Raw genomic sequence first — 25,860 nt, forward strand, 5'->3', positions numbered from 1 at the left:
TTATGAAAGAACACCTTCCACAAATGGTAGACCCTGCTTGGTAATTGTTTTCGAAAACAGTTTTTGAAAATTGTTATTTGATGTTTAGTAAAGTAAAAATCTATTTAGGAATCTGAAATATTTTTAATATATTTTAAAAATAATTTTATATCTAATACTTTATTTTTAATTATTTAACATGCTTAAATAATTATTTTTTAAAACAACATAAAAAAAATAAGTGAAAAATAATAAAAACCAATTAAAAAATGTTATTTGAAAATATTATATTTTAATAAAAAGCACACTCTAGTTGTCAAATATGTTTTATTGTTATTTTATTTTGGAATTGTTCTTAAAAAATAGTTTCCAAACAAATTCTTAATATTTTCTCAATTTAATCTGTATATGGTTTTCATTTTTTTATTTTTTATAATTTGGATATTATTGGAATCAAATTATTTGGAGAAAGAAAACACATTTTCTCACCTTATGTAATTAGGTATATAACCCACCATCAACACTCTGCAGGGTTTTTTTCACTCCCCGCCAAAACAGAGAGAGAGAGCGAGAAACCAGAGAAAGTAGAGAGAGAACCACACAAATTCCCTGAGAAAATGGCGAATTTGAAGGGTTTTCGAACAATGTCACGTCCACAGACCAAATCAACCATAACTACAACCATCTTCATCTTCGATCAGTTCTTCACAAAATTCTTCTACCGCGATCAGCTTATCAAAACCATCGCATTAATAACTTGTTCCGGAATTTCATTTTCGAGGTTCGATTCCGAGTTACTGATTCTTCCAAAAGATGGGAGTTTCGCACCGGTTTGGACCAACTGCTGGAATTGTTCGAGTTGGTGATGGAAGAAGAAAAATTCAATGTAGTGGGCTTTCCGTTGAAAATTGAAATGGTATTTGGTGTTTCAGTATAGATTTACATTTTATTCTTCTTTTTATTTGAGTGTTTTCAGCTTATAGCCTTGGTTTTTTGTTCTCGAATCCCACATGGACTACATATTAGCAAATTTTATTTAATTTTGGTGTATGTTCTTTGAATTTTCTTCTGGCTTATTGACTTTTAGGGAAATATACTGGAAATTTCGTACACTTAGGGTGGAATTTTTAAAATGTACTACACACAAACACTAAGAGAATTACTGAAGAAGTATATGATGATAATTGATCAAGACATTTGATGGTTCAAGAAATGAAGGTGAGGACTAGCCGGCTTTCAGAGAGTTAGGCTTCTATGGCTATTGACATGTCAGTGTGCCGCCTGTATTATAGAAGAGAAAACTAGGAGCATTGTTAGTTTTATGAGGAATCAAGCAGCCAGAAAAACAGATAGATGTGTTTTTTTATCAGGATTAGTCAGAGATGAGATCATGTGTTTGGTCCAAGATAATGAACTAGGGGAAGATCTTCACTCATTTTGAGGATATAAACATGTTAATGGGTATGTCAAGACCCCAAATTTTTCGATAAAACTCGGGAACCAGTGGAAAAATATACATATATATATTTTTCACTTTGCATATCTTTTTTACTGTGCTAAAGCTTTGGATGCTGCCTCTTTTATGAATTAGTCTACAATATCAGCTAAGTCCTGTGTGCTCCTAGTGAGAAAAGGATCCTCACTTTATAAGATTAAATGGGTGATGTTATGCTGCGACAGATTTGTTGTCAATTCTTGTAGTTTATCTTTTTTCTGTTTGTTTATTTCTTCCTTGTTTTGAAGGTTGATAACTTTGAATGAATTCTCTTCCTCCCACTTGTATTTTCTGCTCTATTCTGCAAGAAATTCCACTAATCATAAAAAGGGATTTCAAAACAGAAGTCACATATAACCACCATGCCATTTTTAGACGATAAATATGCTCAATGACAAGCATATGCAATACAGTTGCAAATAAAATTCCATTGTATATTTTTTTTAGTCTCAGTAAAAATTCTAAAGCTTTTTCTTATAAATGAAACTGAAAGTGCTTTCCAAATTTTAATTAATCGATCTTAGCTATAGCAACTGTGAATTATTTCAGAATATGACCATATAAAGAAATTTAAGAACACTAATGGACATTTATATTTTGAATTTACTTTCAACAACTTAAAGAGAGAAATAATCAAATCAGTAATGAAGGAAGCATAATCGCATTTAAAGAAGAAATCAATGATGTTTTTGCTAATTTTGAATGGTGAAGAATGTGAAAAAATTTGAAACTAGGGACAAGGTTGATGCAGAGAATGATTTTGGATATGGTGCTTGCATTGACACCAACCGGACTTTTCCTAGAGCAAGGAATGAACACTACAAACAGCAAGCTTAACCAAATAATGCAATAGGAATTAGTGGTTGTAATGATATACATCTCAAATACTCAACCTGATGTTGGGCTATATTCCATAGATGTTAATAATAGTGAATATGTTGATAATATCAAAGATACTACTGATATTCTTAGATGTCTCAGCATTTTAATAAACATTTTAACATTTTCAAATATCAGTTCAAATATCTATACATCTCTAGACATAGTTACATGCATGGTATTTTGATAGAAACTTAGAACACCACATAAGATTTTTGGTTTGTAAATTTTGAGGCTAATATATGAAACTTCAGGTGAGCTTCTTACCTATCACACACGCACGCACACACTTATTGATATATATATATATATATATATATATATATATATATTGATATCTGGCCATGTCAGTAAACATCTTGACAGTTTTGAACATCAGTTAGAATATCTATATATCTCTAGGCATAAAATATCTATACTTCTCTAGACATAGTTACATGCATGGATTTTGATAGAAACTTAGAACAATACATAGGATTTATGGTTTGTATATTTAGATGCTAATAGAAACTTCAGGTGAGGTTCTTACCTACTAGACATTTGTGCATGCATGCACACACAAATATTGTGAAAATTGTCAATTATGCAAGCATTTGCATTTGAGTATCAAAATTTTGTAATCTCATTTTATTTTTAGAAATGCATTCACATTTAAGAACTGTGTCTTCTGGAATTACCTACTGCTGCAGGGCACTTCAGTGAAGATCACTGTTGGTTCTCATGTTTGGGTTGAAGACTCGGCATTGGTTTGGATTGATGGACAAGTATCAAAGATTACTGGACAGGATGCTGAGATACAAACTAGTAATGAAAAGACGGTAAATAGTATTCTAATGATGTCAGATTATGTTCCTTTCAATCTAATGGTCTTTGCATCTGTTTCTTTTATGGGGCACTTCTTGGAGCATTTTCAATATTTGAACTTCCTTGGCTGTTTGGATTGCTTTCTTTTCCATGAGTTGGATGGATCTTTGTGCTACTTGTTTTGTCACTTACATGTAAATGGGTCAACCCCTTCCCTTTTCTATTCTATGATATTCATTTTACAGATAAAGAAAAAAGGATGCCATGTTGACATGCCCTTCTAATGCGTGAACTCCTCAATTTCATGGGCATTTCCAAATAATCCTTAGATTGCCTATATGGTCAAGCTTTGCCTTCACTTATTTTTTCATATCCTGCTGGAAAGACCAAATAAACATCAATTCTATGCACACTTTACTGGCATCATGTCTAAAATCTGAAATACTAGAGTTCTGTTTGTTCATATATTCAATGGGGTAAGCCATATACAGGAACACAGTTCTTTGTGAAAAACCATATAACCACTGAACACACCCAATGAATGGAGATAAAATAGCTAGCCACACCACATCAAATGGGAACATAGTTCTTTATGAAGGTACACTATCTAGCCAAAGCAAATCAAAAGGGAATATAGTTCTTTATGAAAGATTCTTGCATTTGAACTTCTTTCTTGGCTAGAACATTTGTTGCACAGTTCTCTCCCTACCCATCCAAACAGTCAATGCTCCAAGTGTTGCAAGTTGGTCTCTAATCTATTGCTTAAGGTACTTATATTTTTTTAAGAAACTAAGCCCCTTGAACTTGCTTAGGCAATTGCCACTTCCAAATTCCCCTCTACTTCACAATCGTCAAAGACTATCGGCCTCTTTCAAACTATCTAACAAAGATAAGATTCAACCTCAATATCGAAAATTTTCTATAAGAGAAAAATAAGGAAAGAAATTATGAAAATTATGGATGGTGCCCAAAATTATGGTTATTGTTATAAAGTTTGGAAAAATATATGTTGAAGTTGATTTGAGATTATTCTCATAGGATTCTTTGTAGATTTTCAACTCTCTTTCATGAACACCTTGTTATGAAATAATACCCGCAACAATAATTTGAAAATAAAATAATAAAAAGAAAATAGAGCAAATATATAAAACAATGGGCAAAAGTACTTAAATGGTAAAACCCTTCTAATTATGAGGGAAACCTTCATGGAGTAAGATTGAAAAGACATTCACTATGAAGACAAAATTATAACCTCTCTCTCAATTAGAGGGAGAAAATATAAAATCTTATAGAAGGATGGAGACCTTTTTTTATAACACAAGGAAGCTCCCCCATTTTTGTCTCTTAACCAACTTCAACCTTAACATTTTCTTGCTTAAAGTCATGTTGCTTATATTACTGTCAAGCCATAAAAGGATCTACACTAGTTGAATTTATTAGTATTAATTGGTTTTGTCAAGACATTCGTTAGATTGTCCTTCATATGAATCTTTTGTATATTCATGGTTCCTTCTTCCACCACTTCTCGAACAAAGTAATATTGAACTCTTATTTGCTTAGTCTTTGAATGAAAAATTGGATTTCTTACAATGTGTAAGGCACTCTGTCTGCCATAGAATAGAGAAATCTTCTTTTGTTTGTGTCCAAGCACTTTTAATAACCTTTTGGTTAAGATAGCTTCCTTGCAAGCTTGTGTAGCTACCATGTACTTTACTTTTGTTATCAATAAAGCCACAACAATTTGGAGTTTTGAAACCTAACTCATAGCTCCTCTTGTAAGTGTGAACACATAGTCCATAGTAGATTTTCTCTTATCAGGATCACCTGCAAAGTTTGAATTAATATAGCATTTGACGATGAATTTTGATTCTCCAAAACATAAGGTAGCATTTGTGGTTCCTTTGATGTATCCAAGGATCCTCTTAACTATATTACAATGCTCTCTCCTCGGATTTGCTATGAACTGACTTACTGCTCCCACTGCTTGTGCAATGTCTGGTCTTGTACAAATCATAGCAAACATTAAGCTACCCACTATAGATGCAATTGGGATTGAGCCCCTAAAAACAAAACATGATGTAACAAAGTTAGACTTGACTATCCCCTTGCTATTCCTTTTACGCATTAACATTGATTTGAGCATTCAATCCGTATTTCTTACATTATACATGACTTGGGTGCATTAAGAGTTGTACAGAGGATACAAGTCATGGATTCCTTACAAGTAGATAAGTTGTCTATAATCAATTCATAGATTTGGGCAATCCAATGGAGATTGTAGTGTACTACCTCCTAATTGGAAGGATGACTTGTCTTGGCTGTTGGGATGAGTTTCCCATGGTGAGTACACTAGTGAATGTGATACATTGGACAAGACCTACAGTGAATCATCATGTAAGACTATCAGTTGTCATAAACTACTATATTACATGAACTCTCAATCTTGAAAGGATATTGAGATTGTGTTGAAATCAATAGGAGATCTTGACCTATGGTTGAAACCCTAAATAGTCATATATCTCTAAGGATTGAGTCACTGTTGATGGAATCTGGTGGCAATAACAATTCTCAATAGGAACATCATGATATCTCATGGGTTTAAGATAGTGTGTCCCATTAGGTGATCCAAAGGACATATGATCATGTTATTCGATCACATTATAAGTGAGACTTGTAACTCAAGGATTTGAAAGGTAATTGGAATCTTGATAGGCGATAGCACTACCTTGTTGGATTACAGACACCAATTCATAAGAAGTTTGCATGTAGTGGATAATAGGTGACAAACTCGAGCTTCGTTTTGTTGTTATTACATAGGTTATTGAAGTGCAGTTGATTATCTGTAATGAGATGTTGAATCAACTTTAGAGTTTGATTATGAGGGAGTTGGCATTCCTATGTGTCCCATTGGTCTCCGCTCTGAGTTCATATATCATGTTGGTATAATTTATGAGGATTGAATTGACTCTTCATTCACTCTTGTGCATAAGGGCGTTTTGATAATTACGTAAGGTTGCATAGGGTATAGTGAATAAGGTTTCTGAATTGGGCTAATTGATTAATTAGATGCCTTAGTATGGTTAATTAATTAATTAAGACTTTTTTTAGGTTAGATTAAGTGACTCAAACCCATATGACTTAACCCAGTAGGAGAAACCTATAAATACCCCTTTATAGGGTTAGAGTTTCCTAATGGTCTTTTGACTGTTGTCTTCCAGATCCAGAGAGAGTGAGAGTTTAGGCATCCACCCCTCTAAAGTCCACTCTTTGAAGTGCCATGGACATGGTTCGAGTCATTGGGTGGAAGACTTTGGGTGTACGAGACCTCCAAAGCATTTAGGCATGTTCTTCACTATGAGAAGATTGATCTGGGAACATCTAGATCCAAGTATGAATTTCAAATCTCTAGATCTTTATTCTAAAATGGTTTTGAAGCCATTATTTTCTGCTACTTTAGATTTAGAGATCCCTAAGGATAGATGCATGCACCCTACGAGAATCAGAGTATAGGAACGGAGTAATCCGGGGTTCCCGATAGATGCATACAGTGTTCAAGATAGTTCCATTAATTTCCCTTCATTACTAGGACTCATATTTAAGGATAATTTGTAATTCACAAAAAGTAGGATAGAAATTGGATTACAATTATGCATGTTGAAGCGGCATAAAATTTTCTTCAAATAGTTTTTCTGTGAAAGCCAAATCTTATGCTTTGTCTACGTCAGTGAATTTGCATCCCTAAAATGTTGTTTACTGGTCCTAGATCCTTCATCTCAAATATCCTCATCAATTGTGCCTTTAATTCTCAGACTTGATCTTTGTTAAGAGCTTGCAACCAACATATCATCCACATATAATAATAAGATAATAAAATCATCACCCTCAAACCTTTTGCAATATATAAAATGGTCTGAATTAAGTTTGTTGTACCCAAGGCTTGAAATAAAAGGATCAAATCTCTTATACCAACATCTCAATGCCTATTTTAGATCGTACAAAGATTTGGTTAACTTGCAAAACAAGTTCTCTTTCCCATTTTCTTTAAAATCTTCCGATTGGAGCATATAATTTTTTTCTTTAAGCTCTCCATGAAGAAACACAATTTTCACATTTAATTGCTTAAGGTGTAAATCAAATCTAGCACACATAGTTAGGACTATCCGAATTGATGTAAGCCAAAAAACTGCAGAAAATATCTCATTGAAATCAACACCTTCTTTATGAGCATATTCTTTAACTATCAGCCTTGCACAATATTGCTCCACTTGGTCATTGCTATCACGTTTGATCTTATAGATCTACTTGTTTCCAATAGTTTTTCTTCTAGGTGGTAGTGACATAAGTTTCCATGTCTAGTTCTTATGTAAGGCTTCAACTTCCTTTTGCATTGCTGCCATCCATAAAGATGAATCTGAACTGTTTGTGGTCTCTTGATAATTTGAATACTCTCCATCTTCTGGAAAGAGACAGTATGCAACATCGGTTCCCATAACAAACTTTGAGTGCTAAGAAGGTTCTCTTCTTTCTTGGATTAACTGTTACACTTTAGGTGTCTCAGACTTGATTGGTACTTGTTTATTATGTTCTGGAACTACTTAAGAAAATTTTGATTGTTCTTAGTTTGATTGTTTGTTTCCAATGAAATTTTTAGTATCTGCATTTTTCTTTAGTGTGTTGTTAGATAGTGTACAGTTATTTAGGTTATTTACTTTTCCTTTTCCTTTTCTTTCCTTATTGTATTGTGGGTCCCACTAACATGTATATATATACCCAAGTCCAATGTGTATTATTAACATTTTTTTAATAACAAAAATTAGGGATTCTCCCTTTTCTCTTTTTTCACATGGTATCAGAGCCTAGGGAGAAAAACCTAATTATTTCCGGTTTATCCGTGAATCAATTCTAGGAAACCTTTCAGTGACCGTGTTTCATTCTGGTCACCTTTCCCATCTCCTAAAGCTTTCTGATCAACTGTATCGCCGTCAGAAAACCCTCATCGCCGACGACTTTTCCGGTGATTTCCGACACCGACCATACCATCAGGTGCGCAAGGAGGAGATCTTCAAATTTTGTCAAAGCACCGGAGGGAGATTCTTAGCCACGCGCCGACCATGAGCGTTTCTTCTCCGGCGGCCTGAATCTCACGCGCCGGCGTGTGAGGGCGCGTGGAGCACTTTCCGACCACGCGCTTCCACCTCCAGCCTCGCCTGACGCCGTTTAGCCATCCTCCATTTGTGTTTGTCCCTTCCGAGCCCTGCAAGTGCATTTTTTGGGGTTTTTTTTGTCTCCGCCGGCCCTCTAAACAATCTTTCCGGCGACCTCCGGTGACTTTCTCTCCACCCTGAGCCTTGCACGTGTCTTAGGAAGTGTTCTTCTACCATTCCAATAGTGCCACATTTGTTTTTATTTACTATTTGGTCTCTCATAGCCGCGGATCCTCGGTTTTTTTTTTTTTTTTCAGCCGCGATCTGAAGCCGTATTAGGGCTCTTTTCAATCCAAACATATTTCGTTCTCCAGATAAGTAGATATGGCTACTAAAAGTTCCATTTTTTCCTCTGTCATATCTGGATCTCCTATGATTACTTCGGAAAAATTGGTTGGCAGTGAAAATTATTTGTCCTGGTTTGCCTCTGTGGAGCTTTGGTTTATGGGTCAAGGTTATGAGGATCACCTTGTTACGCAGGAGGCAAATATCCCTGAGGTTGATAGAGTACAATGGAGGAAGATAGATGCATAGTTATGTAGTGTGTTATGGCAATCAGTTGATCTTAAGATTCTGCTTCATCTTCGGGCCTACAAAACATGCTTTAAATTTTGGAATCAGGCGAAAGGGTTATACAGGAATGACATCCAACGTCTTTATAAGGTGGCTTCGTCTATTGTCAATGTCAGACAACAAGACATGGATTTATCTACTTATATTGGCCAGATTGCCTCTCTTAAGGAGGAATTTTTGACCGTGATGCCTCTTACTACTGATGTTGGGGATCAACAAACACAGATTGACAAGTTCTTCATGGTTCTTATGCTTATTGGCCTCCGTCCAAATCTTGAGACCATCCGCGATCAGATTCTTGGCAGTTCCTCCGTCCCATCCTTGGATGATGTGTTTGCTCGCCTCCTCCGTATCTCCTCCACTCAGACTTTGCCATCTAATAACACTTCAGATTCTTCTGTGTTAGTTTCTCGAACCAACTCTCAAGGAGGACGCAGTGGTAACCGAGGTAGAGGCCAACGTCCTCATTGCACCTATTGCAATAAGCTTGGCCACACTCGTGATCGGTGTTATCAGTTACATGGGCGGCCTCCCCGCATTGCCCACTGGCCTAGTCATCTGATCCTCAGCCGCCTCAACTTCCCAGTTCCTCCACATCTCAGGGTACTTCCCTCACTGATAGTGAGTATGATGACTATCTCTGCTATCAGGCCACTAAGTTGGCTTCTATTGCTTCTGTTGCCCAGACTGGTAATGCTTCTGCTTGTCTTACCCACACATCTTCTCTTGGACCTTGGATTCTAGATTCTGACGCTTCTGATCACATATTTGGTAATAAGGATCTTTTCTCTTCTATTACTACTACCTTTGCCTTACCTACTGTTACTTTAGCTAATGGTTCCCAAACTATGGCTAAAGATTTTGGGTTAGCGCATCCTCTCCCTTCCCTACCTCTCCATTTTGTCCTTTATGCCCCTGAGTGTCCTTTTAATCTTATTTCCATCAGCAAAATAACTCGCACTTTTAACTGTTCTATCACTTTCTCTGATAAATTTGTGACCTTGCAGGACCGGAGTATGGGAAAGACGATTGGCATAGGATGTGAGTCTCAAGGCCTCTATCACCTCACCTCGCCTTCAACTCCTGCAGTTTGCATTTCCACTGATGCTCCCCTCCTCATCCACAGTCGCCTGGGCCACCTTAGTCTATCCAAGTTCTAGAAAATGGTCCATCGTTTTTCATCTTTGTCGTCGCTTGCATGTGAGTCCTGTCAGCTTGGGAAACATACTCGTGTCTCGTTCCCAAAGCGTTTGAATAATCGGGCAAAGTCTCCTTTTGAACTTGTCCACACTGATGTTTAGGGTCCTTGTCGGACCGCGTCTACTTTAGGATTTCAGTATTTTGTCACTTTCATTGATGATTATACTCGATGTACTTAGTTATTTTTAATGAAAAATCGAGCTGAGTTATTCTCTATTTTCCAGAAATTTTATGCTGAAATCCAAACCCAGTTCAATATTTCTATTCGTGTGTTGCGCAGTGACAATGCCAATGAATATTTTTCTGCACCATTTACTTCATTTATGTCCCAACATGGGATTCTTCATCAGTCTTCTTGTGCTCATACTCCTCAACAAAATGGGGTAACTGAACGTAAGAATCGACATCTTGTTGAGACAGCTCGTACTCTCCTTCTCCATAATAATGTTCCTTTTCGTTTTTGGGGGGACGCTGTTCTTACAACATGTTATTTGATTAATCGTATGCCCTCATTTGTATTACACGATCAGATTCCTCATTTCCTTCTTTTCCCTGACCAACCACTTTATTTCCTTCCTCCTCGTGTTTTTGGTTGTACTTGCTTTGTTCATATTCTCACTCTTGGACAGGACAAACTTTCTGCCAAAGCCACAAAATGCATCTTCTTGGGATATTCCAGACTTTAAAAGGGTTATCGTTGTTATTCCTCTGAGACTCATCGCTACTTTCTCTCCGCTGATGTCACTTTCTTTGAGGACTCACCGTTCTTCTCCACCTCTGAGTCTCTTCCTGTTTCTGAAGTTTTACCCCTTCCCATTATCTCCCCACTTGATGCAGTGCCTTCTCGCCCACTTCAGGTTTATCATCGCTGTCATCGTGTCGCTGTTCCTCCTTCTTTGGCCGAGGTACCTGTTGACTCACTTCCTATCCCTTCGGCTTCTCCTGCCCCGGCTCTGCCTCCTTCTGCTGACTTACCCATTGCTATTTGGAAAGGTAATCGATCTACTCGTAATCCTCATCCCATTTACAATTTTTGGAGTTACCATCGATTATCTTCACCCTATTCTGCATTTGTTTCTGCTATATCTTCTGTTTCTCTTTCTAAGAGCACCCCTGAGGCTCTTTCCCATCCAGGCTAGCGATAGACAATGGTAGATGAAATGACTACTTTACACTCCAATGGCACTTGGGATCTTGTTGTTTTACCCTCTGGTAAATTTATAGTTAGTTGTCGTTGGGTCTACACAGTTAAGGTTGGCCCTGATAGTCAGGTTGATTGCCTTAAGGCCCGCTTAGTTGCTAAAGGCTATACTCAGGTTTATGGTTCTGATTATGGTGACACTTTCTCTCCTGTTGCCAAGATAGCTTCTGTTCGTCTATTGCTCTCCATGATTGCTATGCGTTCTTGACTTCTTTATTAGTTAGATATTAAAAATGCTTTTCTTCATGGGGATCTTGCTGAGGAAGTTTATATGGAGCAACCACCTGGTTTTGTTGCTCAGGGGGAGTCTGGTTTAGTATGCAGGTTACACCGTTCTCTATATGGATTGAAACAATCTCCTCAAGCATGGTTTAGCCGTTTTAGTTTTGTTGTTCAGGAGTTTGGCATGTTCCGCAGTACAACAGACCATTCCGTTTTCTATCATCATAACTCTTCGGGGTAGTGTATTTATCTGGTAGTTTATGTGGACGACATCGTCATTACAGGCAGTGATCAGAATGGTATTCAGAAACTAAAGCAATACCTTTTCACCCACTTTCAGACTAAAGACTTGGGGAAACTCAAGTATTTCTTAGGGATTAAGATAGCTCAATCCAGTTCCGGTGTGGTTCTTTCCCAAAGGAAGTATGCTTTAGACATCTTGGAAGAAACCGGTATTTTAGACTGTAAACCGGTAGACACTCTTATGGATCCAAATGTCAAACTTATACCAGGACAGGGGGAGCCTTTAGGAGATCTTGAGAGATATCGGCGACTTGTAGGTAAACTGAACTACCTCACCATTACTCGTCCAGACATTTCTTTTCCTGTAAGTGTTGTTAGTCAATTCCTACAGTCACCATGTGATAGCCATTGGGATGCTGTAATCCGCATTCTTCGATATATCAAAAGCACATCAAGCCAAGGTGTGTTGTACGAGAACAGAGGTCATACCCAGGTTGTTGGTTACACAGATGCAAATTGGGCTGGCTCACCCACAGATAGACGTTCCACTTCCGGGTATTGTGTTTTTATTGGAGGTAACCTAATATCCTGGAAGAGTAAGAAACAAGATGTAGTGGCCAGATCTAGTGCTGAAGCCGAGTATCGAGCTATGGCTCTGGCAACATGTGAACTCATATGGCTGAAACATCTTCTTCGGGAGTTGAGATTTGGAAAGGATGAACAAATGAAGCTCATTTGTGACAACCAAGCCGCTTTGCATATTGCATCCAATCCAGTCTTCCATGAAAGGACCAAACACATTAAAGTTGATTGTCACTTCATTAGAGAGAAGATCGCATCAGGATGTGTGGCGACTAGTTTTGTCAATTCAAATGATCAACTAGCAGATATTTTTACTAAATCTCTCAGAGGTCCTAGAATTAAATACATTTGTAACAAGCTTGGTGCATATAACATATATGCTCCAGCTTGAGGGGAAGTGTTAGATAGTGTACAATTATTTAGGTTATTTACTTTTCCTTTTCCTTTTCTTTCCTTATTGTATTGTGGGTCCCACTAACATGTATATATATACCTAAGTCCAATGTGTATTATTAACAGTTTTTCAATAACAAAAATTAGGGATTCTCCCTATTCTCTCTTTTCACATGTGTTATCTCCTTCTTCACTTTGTAGCATGTCTTCTACAAAGATGACATCTTTGCTGATGATAACCTTGATGACAGTGGGATCCCACAGGCAATACCCCTTACCCCATCACCGTACCCCAAGAATATATATATTTTCTAGATTTTGGATCCAACTTTGTTCTTTTTTGGTCATTATACATCACATAAGTAAGACACTTAAATATGTATAGGGAGGAATAGTTCGCTAGCTTACCGGTCCACATCTCCATAGGTGTCTTCATTTCAATTGCTGTTAATGGATACCTATTAATTATATAACATGTGGTTTTGGTTGCTTTAACCTAGAATGTTTTCGACAGTCTTGTAGTCTTCAACATAACTTTCATTCTTTCTACAAGAGGTTTATTTGTCCGCTCTACTACATTATTATGTTGTGGAGTGTAAACAACAGTTTTCTATCGTTGTATGCCTTCTTGACTATAAAATGCATTAAACTCTTGAATACAAAATTCTCCTCCATTGTTTGTCCTCAAACATTTGATTTTCTTTCCCATTTCAAGCTCCCTCCGTGCTTTAAAGGCTTAGATACTAGAAAAACATTTGACTTTCTCTTGATGGGGTATATCCAACATCTTTTGAAATAATCATCTACAAATAATACCAAATAGTTTGCATCTCCAAGAGATGTAACTGATAATTCCTAGACATCAGAATGAACAAAGTCTAGAATGCCTTTAATTTTTACAGTAGATCTACTGAATCTTAATCTATGTTGCTTATTGATAACATAATGATCACAGAATTGTAGACTTACAATTTTGAGTCTTAGAAGCAACTTTTGATTTAAGAGGGTTTTCAAGCCCTTTTATGACGTGTGACTAAGTTTGTGATGCTACATCATTGCCAATTCTTCTCTAGAGTTTGCAACAAAAGTTTCCACCTCCTGATCTGTCCTCTTATGCAACATGTAGCAATCTTCTTTGCCTTCATCACTATAAGTGCACCTTTGATAACCTTCAGGATTCCCCGTTTACCATGGAATTCATATCCAAGGTCATTCAATTGTCCCATTTGTTGAGAGAGAGAGAGAGAGAGAGAGAGAGAGAGAGGAGAAAAACCTTATTCTCATTCATTGTAATCTCTACTTACAATTGAGAGATATATATATACAAGGCTAGGAGTCCTAACTACCATACATGTGACCTATATTAACAAGGAAAGATAGTATACTATACATACATTATATTCAACACTCCCCCTCAAGCTGGAGCATATACGTCATATGCACCAAGCTTGTTACAAATATATTTAATCCTAGGACCTCTGAGAGATTTAGTGAAGATGTCTGCTAGTTGATCATTTGAATTGACAAAACTTGTAGCAACACATCCTGATGCGATCTTCTCTCTAATGAAATGACAGTCAACTTCAATATGTTTGGTCCTTTCATGAAAGACTGGATTGGATGCAATATGTAATGCGGCCTGGTTATCACAGATGAGTTTCATCTGTTCATCCTTTCCAAATCTCAACTCCTGAAGAAGATGTCTCAACCATATGAGTTCACATGTTGCCAAAGCCATAGCTCGATACTCGGCTTCAGCGCTAGATCTGGCCACTACATCTTGTTTCTTACTCTTCCAAGATATTAGATTACCTCCAATAAAAACACAGTACCCTGAAGTGGAACGTCTATCTGTGGGTGAGCCAGCCCAATCTGCATCTGTGTAACCAACAACTTGAGTATGACCTCTGTTCTCGTACAATACACCTTGGCCTGGTGTACTTTTGATATATCGAAGGATACGGATTACGGCATCCCAATGGCTATCACATGGTGACTGTAGGAATTGACTAACAACACTCACAGGAAAAGAAATGTCTGGACGAGTAATGGTGAGATAGTTCAATTTACCTACGAGCCGTCGATATCTCCCGGGGTCTCCTAAAGGCTCCCCCTGTCCTGGTATAAGTTTGACATTTGGATCCATAGGTGTGTCTACCGGTTTACAGTCTAACATACCGGTTTCTTCCAGGATGTCTAAAGCATACTTCCTTTGGGAAAGGACCACACCAGAACTGGATTGAGCTATCTCAATTCCCAAGAAATACTTGAGTTTCCCCAAGTCTTTGGTCTGAAAGTGGGTAAAAAGATGTTGCTTTAGTTTCTGAATACCATCCTGATCACTGCCTGTAATGACGATGTCGTCCACATAAACAACCAGATAAATACACTGCCCCAAGGAGTTATGATGATAAAAAACTGAATGGTCTGCTGTACTGCGAAGCATGCCAAACTCTTGAACAACAGAACTAAAACGGCTAAACCATGCTCGAGGAGATTGTTTCAAGCCATATAGAGAACGGCGTAACCTGCACACTAAACCAGACTCCCCCTGAGCAACAAAACCAGGAGGTTGCTCCATATAAACTTCCTCGGCAAGATCACCATGAAGGAAGGCATTTTTAATATCCAACTGATAAAGAGGCCAAGAACACATAGCAGCCATGGAGAGAAGCAAGCGGACAGAAGCAATCTTGGCAACAGGGGAGAATGTGTCACCATAATCAGAACCATAAACTTGAGTATAGCCTTTAGCAACTAAACGGGCCTTAAGGCGATCAACCTAACCATCAGGACCAACCTTAACTGCATAGACCCAACGACAACCAACTGTAGATTTACCAGAGGGTAAAACAACAAGATCCCAAGTGCCATTAGAGTGCAGAGCAGCCATTTCATCCACCATTGCCTGTCGCCAGCCTGGATGGGAAAGAGCTTCATGGGTGCTCTTTGGAAGAGAAACAGAGGATATAGCAGAAACAAAAGCAGAATAGGGTGAAGATAATCGATGATAACTCAAAAAATTGTAAATAGGATGAGGATTACGAGTAGAGCGAGTACCTTTCCGAACAGCAATAGGGAAGTCATTAGGAGAAGGCAGAGCCGGGGCAGGTGAAGCCGAAGGGATAGGAAGTGAGTCAGCAGGTGCCTCAGGAAAAGGGAGAGGAGCAACGACACGAGGGCGACGATGATAAACCTGAAGTGGTCGAGGGGGCATAGCATCAGGTGGGGAGACAATGGGAATGAGCAAGACTTCAGAAACAGGAAGAGACTCAGAAGTGGTGGAAAAGAATGGTGAGTCCTCAAAGAAGGTGACATCAGCGGAGATAAAGTACCGATGAGTCTCAAGGGAATAACAACGATAACCCTTCTGAAGTCTGGAATATCCCAAGAAGAGGCACTTCATGGCTTTGGCGGAAAGCTTGTCCTGTCCAGGAGTGAGAATATGAACAAAGCAAGTACAACCAAAGACACGAGGAGGAAGGAAATAAAGTGGTTGGTCAGGGAAAAGAAGGGAGTGAGGAATCTGATCGTGTAAGACAGAGGAGGGCATACGATTAATCAAATAACAAGCGGTAAGAACAACGTCCCCCCAAAAGCGAAAAGGAACATGACTATGGAGGAGGAGAGTACGAGCTGTCTCAACAAGATGTCGATTCTTGCGTTCAGCTACCCCATTTTGTTGAGGAGTATGAGCACAAGAAGACTGATGAAGAATCCCATGATGAGACATAAACGAAGTAAATTGGGCTGAAAAATATTCCTTGGCATTGTCACTGCGTAACACACGAATAGAAATATTGAACTGGGTTTGGATTTCAGTATAAAATTTCTGAAAAATAGAGAATAACTCAGCTCGATTTTTCATTAAAAATAACCAAGTACATCGAGAATAGTCATCAATGAAAGTGACAAAATACTGAAATCCTAAAGTAGACGCAGTCCGACAAGGACCCCAAACATCAGTGTGGACAAGCTCAAAAGGAGACTTTGCCCGATTATTCAAACGCTTTGGGAACGAGACACGAGTATGTTTCCCAAGCTGACATGACTCACACGGAAGCGACGACAAAGTTGAAAAACGAGGAACCATCTTCTGGAACTTGGAGAGACTAGGGTGGCCCAGACGATTGTGAATGAGGAGAGGAGCATCAGTGGAAATGCAAACTGCAGGAGATGAATCTGAGGTGAGGTGATAGAGGCCTTGAGACTCACGTCCTATGCCAATCGTCTTCCCCGTACTCCGGTCCTGCAAGGTTACAAATTTATCAAAAAAGGTAATAGAGCAATTAAGAGTACGAGTGATTTTGCTGATGGAAATAAGATTAAAAGGACATTCAGGAGTATAAAGGACAGAAGTGAGAGGTAGAGAAGGCAGAGGAAGGGCCAAACCAATACCTTTAGCCACAGTTTGAGAACCATTAGCTAAGGTAACAGTAGGTAAATCAGAGGTAGTAGTAATAGAGGAGAAAAGATCCTTATTACCAGATAGGTGATCAGATGCTCCAGAATCTAGAATCCAGGGTCCAAGAGAAGATGTGTGGGTAAGGCAGGCAGAGGCATTACCAGGCTGGGCAACAGAGGCAATAGAAGCCTGAGATGTCTGAGATGCGGAGGAGCTCGGAGTCTGAGGCAGCGGAGAATCAGAGGACTGGGCCATATGGGCAGTGCGAGGAGGTCTTCCATGTAACTGATAGCAACGATCGCGAGTGTGGCCAAGTTTATTGCAATAGGTGCAATGAGGACGTTGGCCTCTACCTCGGGTACCACTGCGTCCTCCTCGAGAGGTAGTTTGAGAAACTAACACAGAAGAATCTGAAGCGCTATCAGATGGCAAAGTCTGAGTGGACGAGATACGGAGGAGGCGAGCAAACACATCATCCAAGGACGGAACTGATGAACTACCAAGAATCTGATCACGAATAGGCTCAAGATCCGGACGGAGGCCAATAAGAGTAAGGACCATGAAGAACTTGTCAAGCTGTGTTTGTTGAGCCCCAACATCAGGAGTAAGAGGCATCACAGTCAAGAACTGCTCCTTAAGAGAGGCAATCTGACCAATATAAGTCGATAGATCCAAGTCCTGTTGGCTGAGATGGACAATAGCAGAAGCCACCTTATAAAGACGCTGGATATCATTCGTGTATAATCCTTTGGCCTGAGTCCAAAATTTAAAACAAGTTTTATAGGCCTGAAGATGAAGAAGAATCCGGGGATCAACCGATTGCCATAATGCACTACACAACTGTGCATCTATCTTCCTCCACTGTACGCGGTCAACCTCAGGGATATCTGCCTCCTTGGTAACCAAGTGATCCTCATATCCTTGACCCATAAACCAAAGTTCAACAGAGGCAGACCAGAAGAGATAATTCTCACTGCCAACCAATTTCTCTGAGGTAATCAGAGGAGATCCAGAGAGAACAGACGTAAAGATCTGATTTTTGGTGGTCATATTCACGTATTTGGATAGAAGAGAGCCCTAAGATGGGTTTAGATTTCGGCGGAGAGAGAAAAACAGTGAAACCACGGCTGTGAGAGGTGCAATCAATGGAGAAAAAAGGTCGTGACGTGCCTGGAGAGGAAGAGAAGCAGCACCCAAGCCTCGGGGATGGAGGGGGAGCCCTGTCGGAGGTGGCCGGAATGGCAAGAAAGCCAAAAACAGGGAAAAAATGGAGATGCAGGGCTCGGGGAGGACTGCCGGAGGGCTAGAAGGCCAAGACGGCGCCGGACGAGCCTGGAGAGGTGTCGGAAGTGGCCGGAAAGTGAGCCACGCGCTGTCACGCGCCGGCGCGTGGGTGACAGTCCGGAGGAGAAGGGCTTCGCGTGGGGGCGCGTGAGATGCCGGTTGCCGGTGGGGTTTCCACTGGCGTGTAGATCAGCCTCCGGCGGTTCGGAATATGTGGTCTTTGCCCGGAAAAAAGGTCGCTGGAAAATTTCGCCGGAAAAGGTTGCCGGCGTGGTGGAGATCCGACGGCGATGAGGTTGTCCGGGGTGGTTCGGAAAGAGAGTGAGGGGACCGGAGTGAAAACACGGTCACTGGACGGTTCGCCGGAATTGAGTACACGGCTAAACCGAAAAAATTAGGTTTTATCCTTTGGCTCTGATACCATGTTGAGAGAGAGAGAGAGAGAGAGAGAGAGGAGAAAAACCTTATTCTCATTCATTGTAATCTCTACTTACAATTGAGAGATATATATATACAAGGCTAGGAGTCCTAACTACCATACATGTGACCTATATTAACAAGGAAAGATAGTATACTATACATACATTATATTCAACACCATTGATAGAAGATTCTTCTTTAAGTCCTTCACATGTTGTACCTTCATAATGGTGCGAATCACGCCATCATCTATTTTTACTTTGATGGAGTCAATGTCAGCAATCTTCAAGGCATAATCATTACTCTCATATGCATTAATCCTCCTCAAATAGGTTCATATTGGTGAAACTATTCTCTATGAGAAGTCATGTGCCATGTTACTGCTGAGTCAATTAACCAACCTTCAACAAATCTTTTTCTACCTCCTGCAATGGTTGTTACCTCGTTGTACAAGATGTCGTCTTCATCTGAAGTACTTGCTACACAACTCTGAGTATTTGATGACACAAATTCTTTCCCTTTCATGTTTCTTTTGATCCCTCCTTTGTAATGCTAATACTCATTTTCCACGTGCCCTTGCTTTCCATAGTAATAACATTTAACTTTCTTTTTACCCTAAGACTTTGACATGTACTGGTTGTGACTCCCACTAGAACCACATTCTCTTGATTTTCCTCTAAAAATAATCAGAGCCTCGGTTTGCTGAGAGGATCATATTCTACCTGCCTTGTTTTTGCGTCTGTATTCTTCCTTAAGTGTAGTAGCCACACCATCATTAAAGACTGACATTGTCCTCCAAACACAATTGGCCACATTTATGATGAGATGATCATATGAATCAGGTAGACTTTTGAATAGAAGTTCAACACGTTCTTTCTTTTCTATGTTATGCTCCATAGCTGATAATTGAGAGAATAGAGTTTTTAGGGTGTTGATGTGTTCAGTCATTGAAGTAGATTCTGACATTTGAAGACCGTATAGTCTTCTTTTCACGAAGATTTTGCTATGCAGCAACTTGGCTTTATATGGTTTTTTCAAAGTATCCCAAATTTCTTTTGTTGTCTTTAATTATGAGATGCTGACAATATATTATCTGCTACTGCTAAATACAAGCTTAAGACAGACATCCTCATCCATTTGCTCCCACTTTTGTCTTGAACATTTTCTAGCCTTTCACCAATTACTTTTAGGCAATTTTCCTTTCTTAAGATGACTTTCATTTTTCACAGCCCAAAATTGCTTGCATTGAACTTTTCTATTTCAAATTTGGCCATTATTTGTTTCACTTTTACAATGAACAGTAACCCATAATAGTAATAAGTACCTATGTGTTAAATACTAGGAAAGTCCTTAGGAAAGTGGATGAGTCATAATGGTCTTACTTAAAACCTGCTTTCCTTAGGCTCTTATTACTCGTTTGACATAACTTTCTTAGACATACTAACCACACAAGTAACCACTTACTGTCTTAAACTTGGCTTTAATATCACTGTTATAAAATGATATCCGCAACGATAATTTGAAAATAGAATAATAAAAGGAAAATAAAGTAATAAATAAAACAATGAGCAAAAGTACTAATGTGGTAAAACCCTCTTAATTATATTGAAGACTTCCATGGGGTAAGACTAGAAAAATATCCACTATGAAGACAAAATTATAACCTTTCTCTCAATTAGGAGGAGATAATATAAAAGCTTACAAAAGGATGGAAGCTTTTTTTTTTTTTTTGGAATGGATAGTGGAGGAGGCTTCCTTTTATAGCACAAGGAAGCTCCCCCCCCCATTTTGTTTCCTAATCGATGTGGGATTACTTCAACCATAACACACCTATGAATGAATTTATTTCATTTTTCTTGTAGATGTATGCGCATTATTGAACCACATAAATTCCTTTTTCTTACATGAATTATTTTTTCTACATGGTATCAAAGTAATTATTTAGATTCAATAAGATTTTTTGGTACATATTTTTTTATTGTTTCCAATAATAAAGAAAGAAATGGGTAATAAGTGAGTTAGAAATCAAGATTTTTCTGGCGACAAGGAAAATGTCAAAGATGGCCTTCCTAGAGTAGTCCTTATAACAAATTTGGACATGCAAAAGATCGGTGTTGGATTTATTATTGATAAAGCCAATGTTAGCACACCAGATATTTCTATCTTAGTTGAACAACTTGTCCAATGTCTTAAAAAGCTTCGGAAATCTAATACTTTAGTCTTTGACTCTTCTTTATTTACTCAAGTTTCAAATAATCTTCAAGCCTTCCTATCCTTACTTTCTAATAATGGAACTTGGGTAATCAATTTAGGTGCCACAAACCATACGACAAATAACCTAAATTTTTTATTAGGTTTTACATCAAAATCGAATACATCAATATTTCTTTCAAATGATGCTTCTATTTTCATGCTTGGTAATGGTAAAATTAATTTCTTTAGTAATTATTCTAGTTTAGAAGTTCTCTATATTCCATTCCTTACTTAACTTGTATCCATTGGAAAATCACTAACATTTTAAATCGTGATATCATTTTTTATTCTTCATTTGTGGTATTTCAAAATTATAGCATGGGAAAAAATATTAGTGAAGATGCTTGTTCTCATGGTTTATACTCTCTTAAATAAATAGACAAAGCTTTACTTTTAGTATCCTCTCACAATAGTCTTGTTTGAAATAAGCATTTAGGTTACCTTTCTAGTATGTCTTCACTCATCTTTTTTCCTTTTATATTTCTTGAGTCTCATACTAGTGAGGTTTCTCAATTTTTAAACAAACCCATCTCCTGTTTGATTGTTTAACATCTAAATCTTGAGTTGATTCATTCATATTTATACGATTTGCAACCCACAAGTATTATTTTTACGCTCGTTGACAAATTTTCCCAAGTTACTTGGCTTTATTTGTTGAAATTGAAAACATAGGATATTCATGTTTTTAAGGGTTTTTTGTAATATGGTTGCTAATCAGTTTGGTGGTTGCATCAAGATTCTTCGGTTTGATAAATGGTATACAATACCTAAATGCTTTTTTTTTCTACTAAATGTATAATGGTCAAAGGATTATACATAAAACCAATTATGTTAATACCCCCATGTAGCTGAAAGGAAAAATAGGCATCTTTAAAGAATAATAAATCCATCATGTTTCAGATGAATGTCCCAAAATAATATTGGTCTTATGTAGTTCTTATTGCCAGTTATTTGATAAATTGGCTCCCAAGTTGTATTCTTGGGTTATAAATCTACTCTAAAGATTCTTAAATCTCAAAAAGTTTATATTTTTGCTTGTAAGTTTTTGAAATCTTGTTGTTATGTACATGTTTCTCCAGTATATCTTGGTAAACTTGAACCACATGCCACAAAATACATTTTTTCTTGGTATTCTTCCACAAAAAAAAGGATACAAGTGTGTTGTGACCTTAGTAACTTGAAAGTTTGGTACTAAGGAGGTTTCAAGCCTGTTAGGGTCCCTAAATGGTTAGGGTTGATGTCGGGATGTGTGGTAAAGGCACAGTTCACATGGTATCAGGTTTGATTCATGCTGCTGGTTGAATGCCTTAGATTACCAGGTGTTGGTTGTGACAAGCATGGTTGGCACCTCGAGGTTTGGGCCCCCATGAAGATTTTGAAGGGCTCAACATGGAAGGTTCCTTGGTTTCAATGTTATGATTCATCTTCCCATTATTGTCCCAATGTAGACTCATCTCTGAATTCCAATTTAGATTCAACTCCTATCTAAGATAGTGAGTCAAATGTTAAGATGATATCCAACATTGTTGTACTCGAATCTCAATGCATTCAAGAAATCATGGATATTCAACATTCTCCTTTTAATATTGTTCAACAAGAATTCGTCATCCACTAGCCAATATCTCATTTATCATGTACATTTTCTCCTATTTAGAATTACTTGACTTATAGCAATGTATCTCAATCTTATTTTGCCTTCTTAAGCAATGTTTCTAAAATTAGTAACATATTCATAATGGAGAAAAGTCATGAGAAAAGAACTTCAAGCACTTGATGAAAATACTACTTCAGATACTGTCAAGTTAGGTAAACAAAAATAAAATTAACAGAATGTTGGTGGGTGTATAAAATCAAATATAATAGTGACAAACAATTAGAGGTATAAGGTGTATCTGATTGCGAAAACGAATACATTATAAGTGTTCTCTTATCATTGGTAGGTAATCTTGATTTGCCACTACTTCAGATGGATTTTAAAGATGTTTTCTTGCATTTAGATTTGAAAGAAGTGTATACTAGGCTTCCACTAGGATATCCTCAAGAGTTTACAAAAGGTCCAATTGCAAGTTAATAAAGCTATTTATGGACTCATGCAATCACCCTAAGCCTGGTATACAAAGTTTAGCTCTGTTCTAATGAATAATGGTTTTCAAAGTGGTAAAACTGCTTTATCTTTATTAGTTAAAAAAGGTGCTTCTGGCATTATTATGGATTTGGTTTATGTTCATGATGCTAGCATTGCCAATGGAAGAACTGATGATTTACAGACCCATAGCTCTCTCTCTATACAACATACACCAGCATTGATAGAGAAGGCTTTCCCCTTGCCTTCTAATCTGGCAGTTCTCTTCAGTATTTATTTTTTTATAGGAAAAGAACCAAGAGGAAGTATTAACTTTGTACTCAACCTTTTCTTTCAAATAAGTTCACTAAAGCTAAAAGACCCTTGCCTCTTTACATTAAGCAATGATCAAAAAGGTGGTTAGAAAAGAAGAACTACTATTCTTCTAACTGCAACAAGGATGAAGAGAAGCAACCTCTGCTATCTTTCAATTGTTTAAGTTTTGATTGGAGTGCTGATTCCAGGAAGCATCCCATCTAATGGAGTCCAAAACTGATTCTTGTGGTCCCTTAGATATGAGAAAGCTTGTTACATTTAGGGAAATATAGATATTAAGGATGTGGTCAGCATGGGATGAACCAGCAACCTACAAAATATTGGTTTGATGCTTTCCCTACTGAGGATTCCCATTGCTTATATTTCTCAAAATTCTACATTCTCAATTGGACAAATCGTCTTATTTTCTCGCCAATGTTTTATCATTTCTTCTTCAAAAAGCAATTTGTGTAAGGATTCCTATGGTCAGCCTCATTAAAGAATGGAAACAATAATATGTATTCCTTTGGTGTTCCTTTTTAGCTTCTTTCTCCCAAAAACTATTTCCTGTCAGAGTTCATATGTATACCTTTTTCCTCCACTTAATAAAAGCCTCATCCCATTTACTTCTGGTTGGCTACCTCAATCATTTCTTGTCATTGAGCTCTAGAGGCTTATTCTCCATTGCACAAAAGATGTAGAAAAGCTACTGTTTGAAATGCATTACTTAGTTTTCTCACCCTTCATCGTTTTCTGCTTTAAAAAGGTGCTGCTTTTAATTAAAAATTTCACTACTTTGTTTCATATCATATAATTAATATCAGTGCACTATCTTGCATAGGTTCATGGATGGGTCTGTGTCCAAGTGTTTGATCTTTTACAGAAGTTTTAAGATGAGTGGATATGGTTAAGAGGGATCTGAATAATGGGTATATACACTTGGGTAGGACATAAAAAAGGAAAAAATAAAGAAAAATCAATTAAATATCAATAAAAAAACAAAGATATCTTTGATAAGAACTCTCCGTTTCTATTTATCCTTATATTTTCTTTCTTATCCTAAATAGTTTTATAAAAGTTCACTTCTAGTGCAATTTTTTTTTTCAATTTAGTTGTCTGTTATGGCAGTTGAAAATAAAAAACATAAATCCATGAAAATCAAATAGCTAGATCCAAAGAAAAGTGGGAGTCTTCTATAAGGACCCCATACTTACTTATTATGTCCACATGGGTATGCTCAGTGAAGTTGAAGGATCTGGGTATCATAGCCTCTGCAATAGGGGGGTTACATCCTTAAATCAAATCTAATGTTTGTCTTAATTTTGTAATGGGGCCTAATTTTCTAATTGGCATTTTCCTCCTTTGATATTGGTCAGGTGGTTGCAAATTTATCAAAATTATATCCAAAAGATATGGAGTTTCCTGCCCATGGAGTTGCTGACATGACTAAGCTTTCATATTTGCATGAGCCTGGAGTTCTGCAGAATTTGGCAATTAGATATGAACTCAGTCAAATCTATGTAAGATTGTTTCAGCTTCTGCTTTAAACCAGTTGATGTAACACCCAGCTGAGAGAAAAACATTAATTATTTCATCTATGATTAGTTCTATTATAACATATATCCTACCCTTTGACATCTTGGCAGACTTACACTGGAAATATTCTTATTGCCATCAATCCATTCCAAGGTCTTCCTCATTTATATGATACACACGCTATGGAGAAATACAAGGGAGCACCACTTGGAGAATTGAGCCCTCATGTTTTTGCCATTGCTGATGTTGCTTATAGGTCATCCAGCATTCTGTTTAGTTCTAAATTTTGCTTTCTTAAAGGATAAGGCAAATGGTTTAATAAATTTCTTGAAATTTGAACAGGGATATGGCCAATGAGGGGAAAGGCAACTCCATTCTGGTCAGTGGTGAAAGTGGGGCTGGTAAGACAGAAACCACTAAAATGCTTATGCGCTACCTTGCTTATTTGGGTGGCAATACTGTTACAGAAGGACGGTCTGTTGAACAAAAAGTTCTGGAAGTAAGTTTAGATAATTAAACTCTAACTTAATATTAACTAATCTTTTTTAATGTGAGGGCTTATGCTTAAGGCAAGACTCAATTAAAAGCCTCAAGGCTGAACTATAGTTGAAATGCCCCAAGACTTGTGGGCTGTGTATCCAATCCTAAGAAGCTGTGATACATGGATACTTTAATTTCAACCAAAATATCTGTGTCGACTAATTCTTCATGGGAATGGGTTTGGGATCAGTGTCTAACATGCTTGGGAATGGGTTTGGAATCTATGTCTAACATGCTTGGATTGCATCAGATACGGATTTATCCTTTTAT

At 37.7% G+C, this 25,860-nt stretch overlaps 1 protein-coding gene across 2 annotated transcripts in view; it reads left to right on the forward strand.

Annotated features, from left to right (window-relative positions):
* Positions 1–518: 518 nt before the first annotated feature.
* LOC100265237 (myosin-9) overlaps positions 519–25,860 on the forward strand; it is a 51,994-nt gene continuing 26,652 nt past the window's right edge. For both annotated transcript variants that reach the window (XM_010654054.2, XM_059737960.1), the window contains exons 1-5: positions 519–895; positions 3,043–3,171; positions 24,891–25,034; positions 25,161–25,306; positions 25,393–25,549. In XM_010654054.2, the coding sequence (XP_010652356.1) occupies positions 845–895; positions 3,043–3,171; positions 24,891–25,034; positions 25,161–25,306; positions 25,393–25,549 (627 nt within the window). In that variant the 5' untranslated portion in view covers positions 519–844. The remainder of the gene's footprint in view (positions 896–3,042; positions 3,172–24,890; positions 25,035–25,160; positions 25,307–25,392; positions 25,550–25,860) is intronic.

This window comes from Vitis vinifera, chromosome 7, assembly GCF_030704535.1.
Source record: "Vitis vinifera cultivar Pinot Noir 40024 chromosome 7, ASM3070453v1".
NCBI lineage: Eukaryota > Viridiplantae > Streptophyta > Magnoliopsida > Vitales > Vitaceae > Vitis > Vitis vinifera.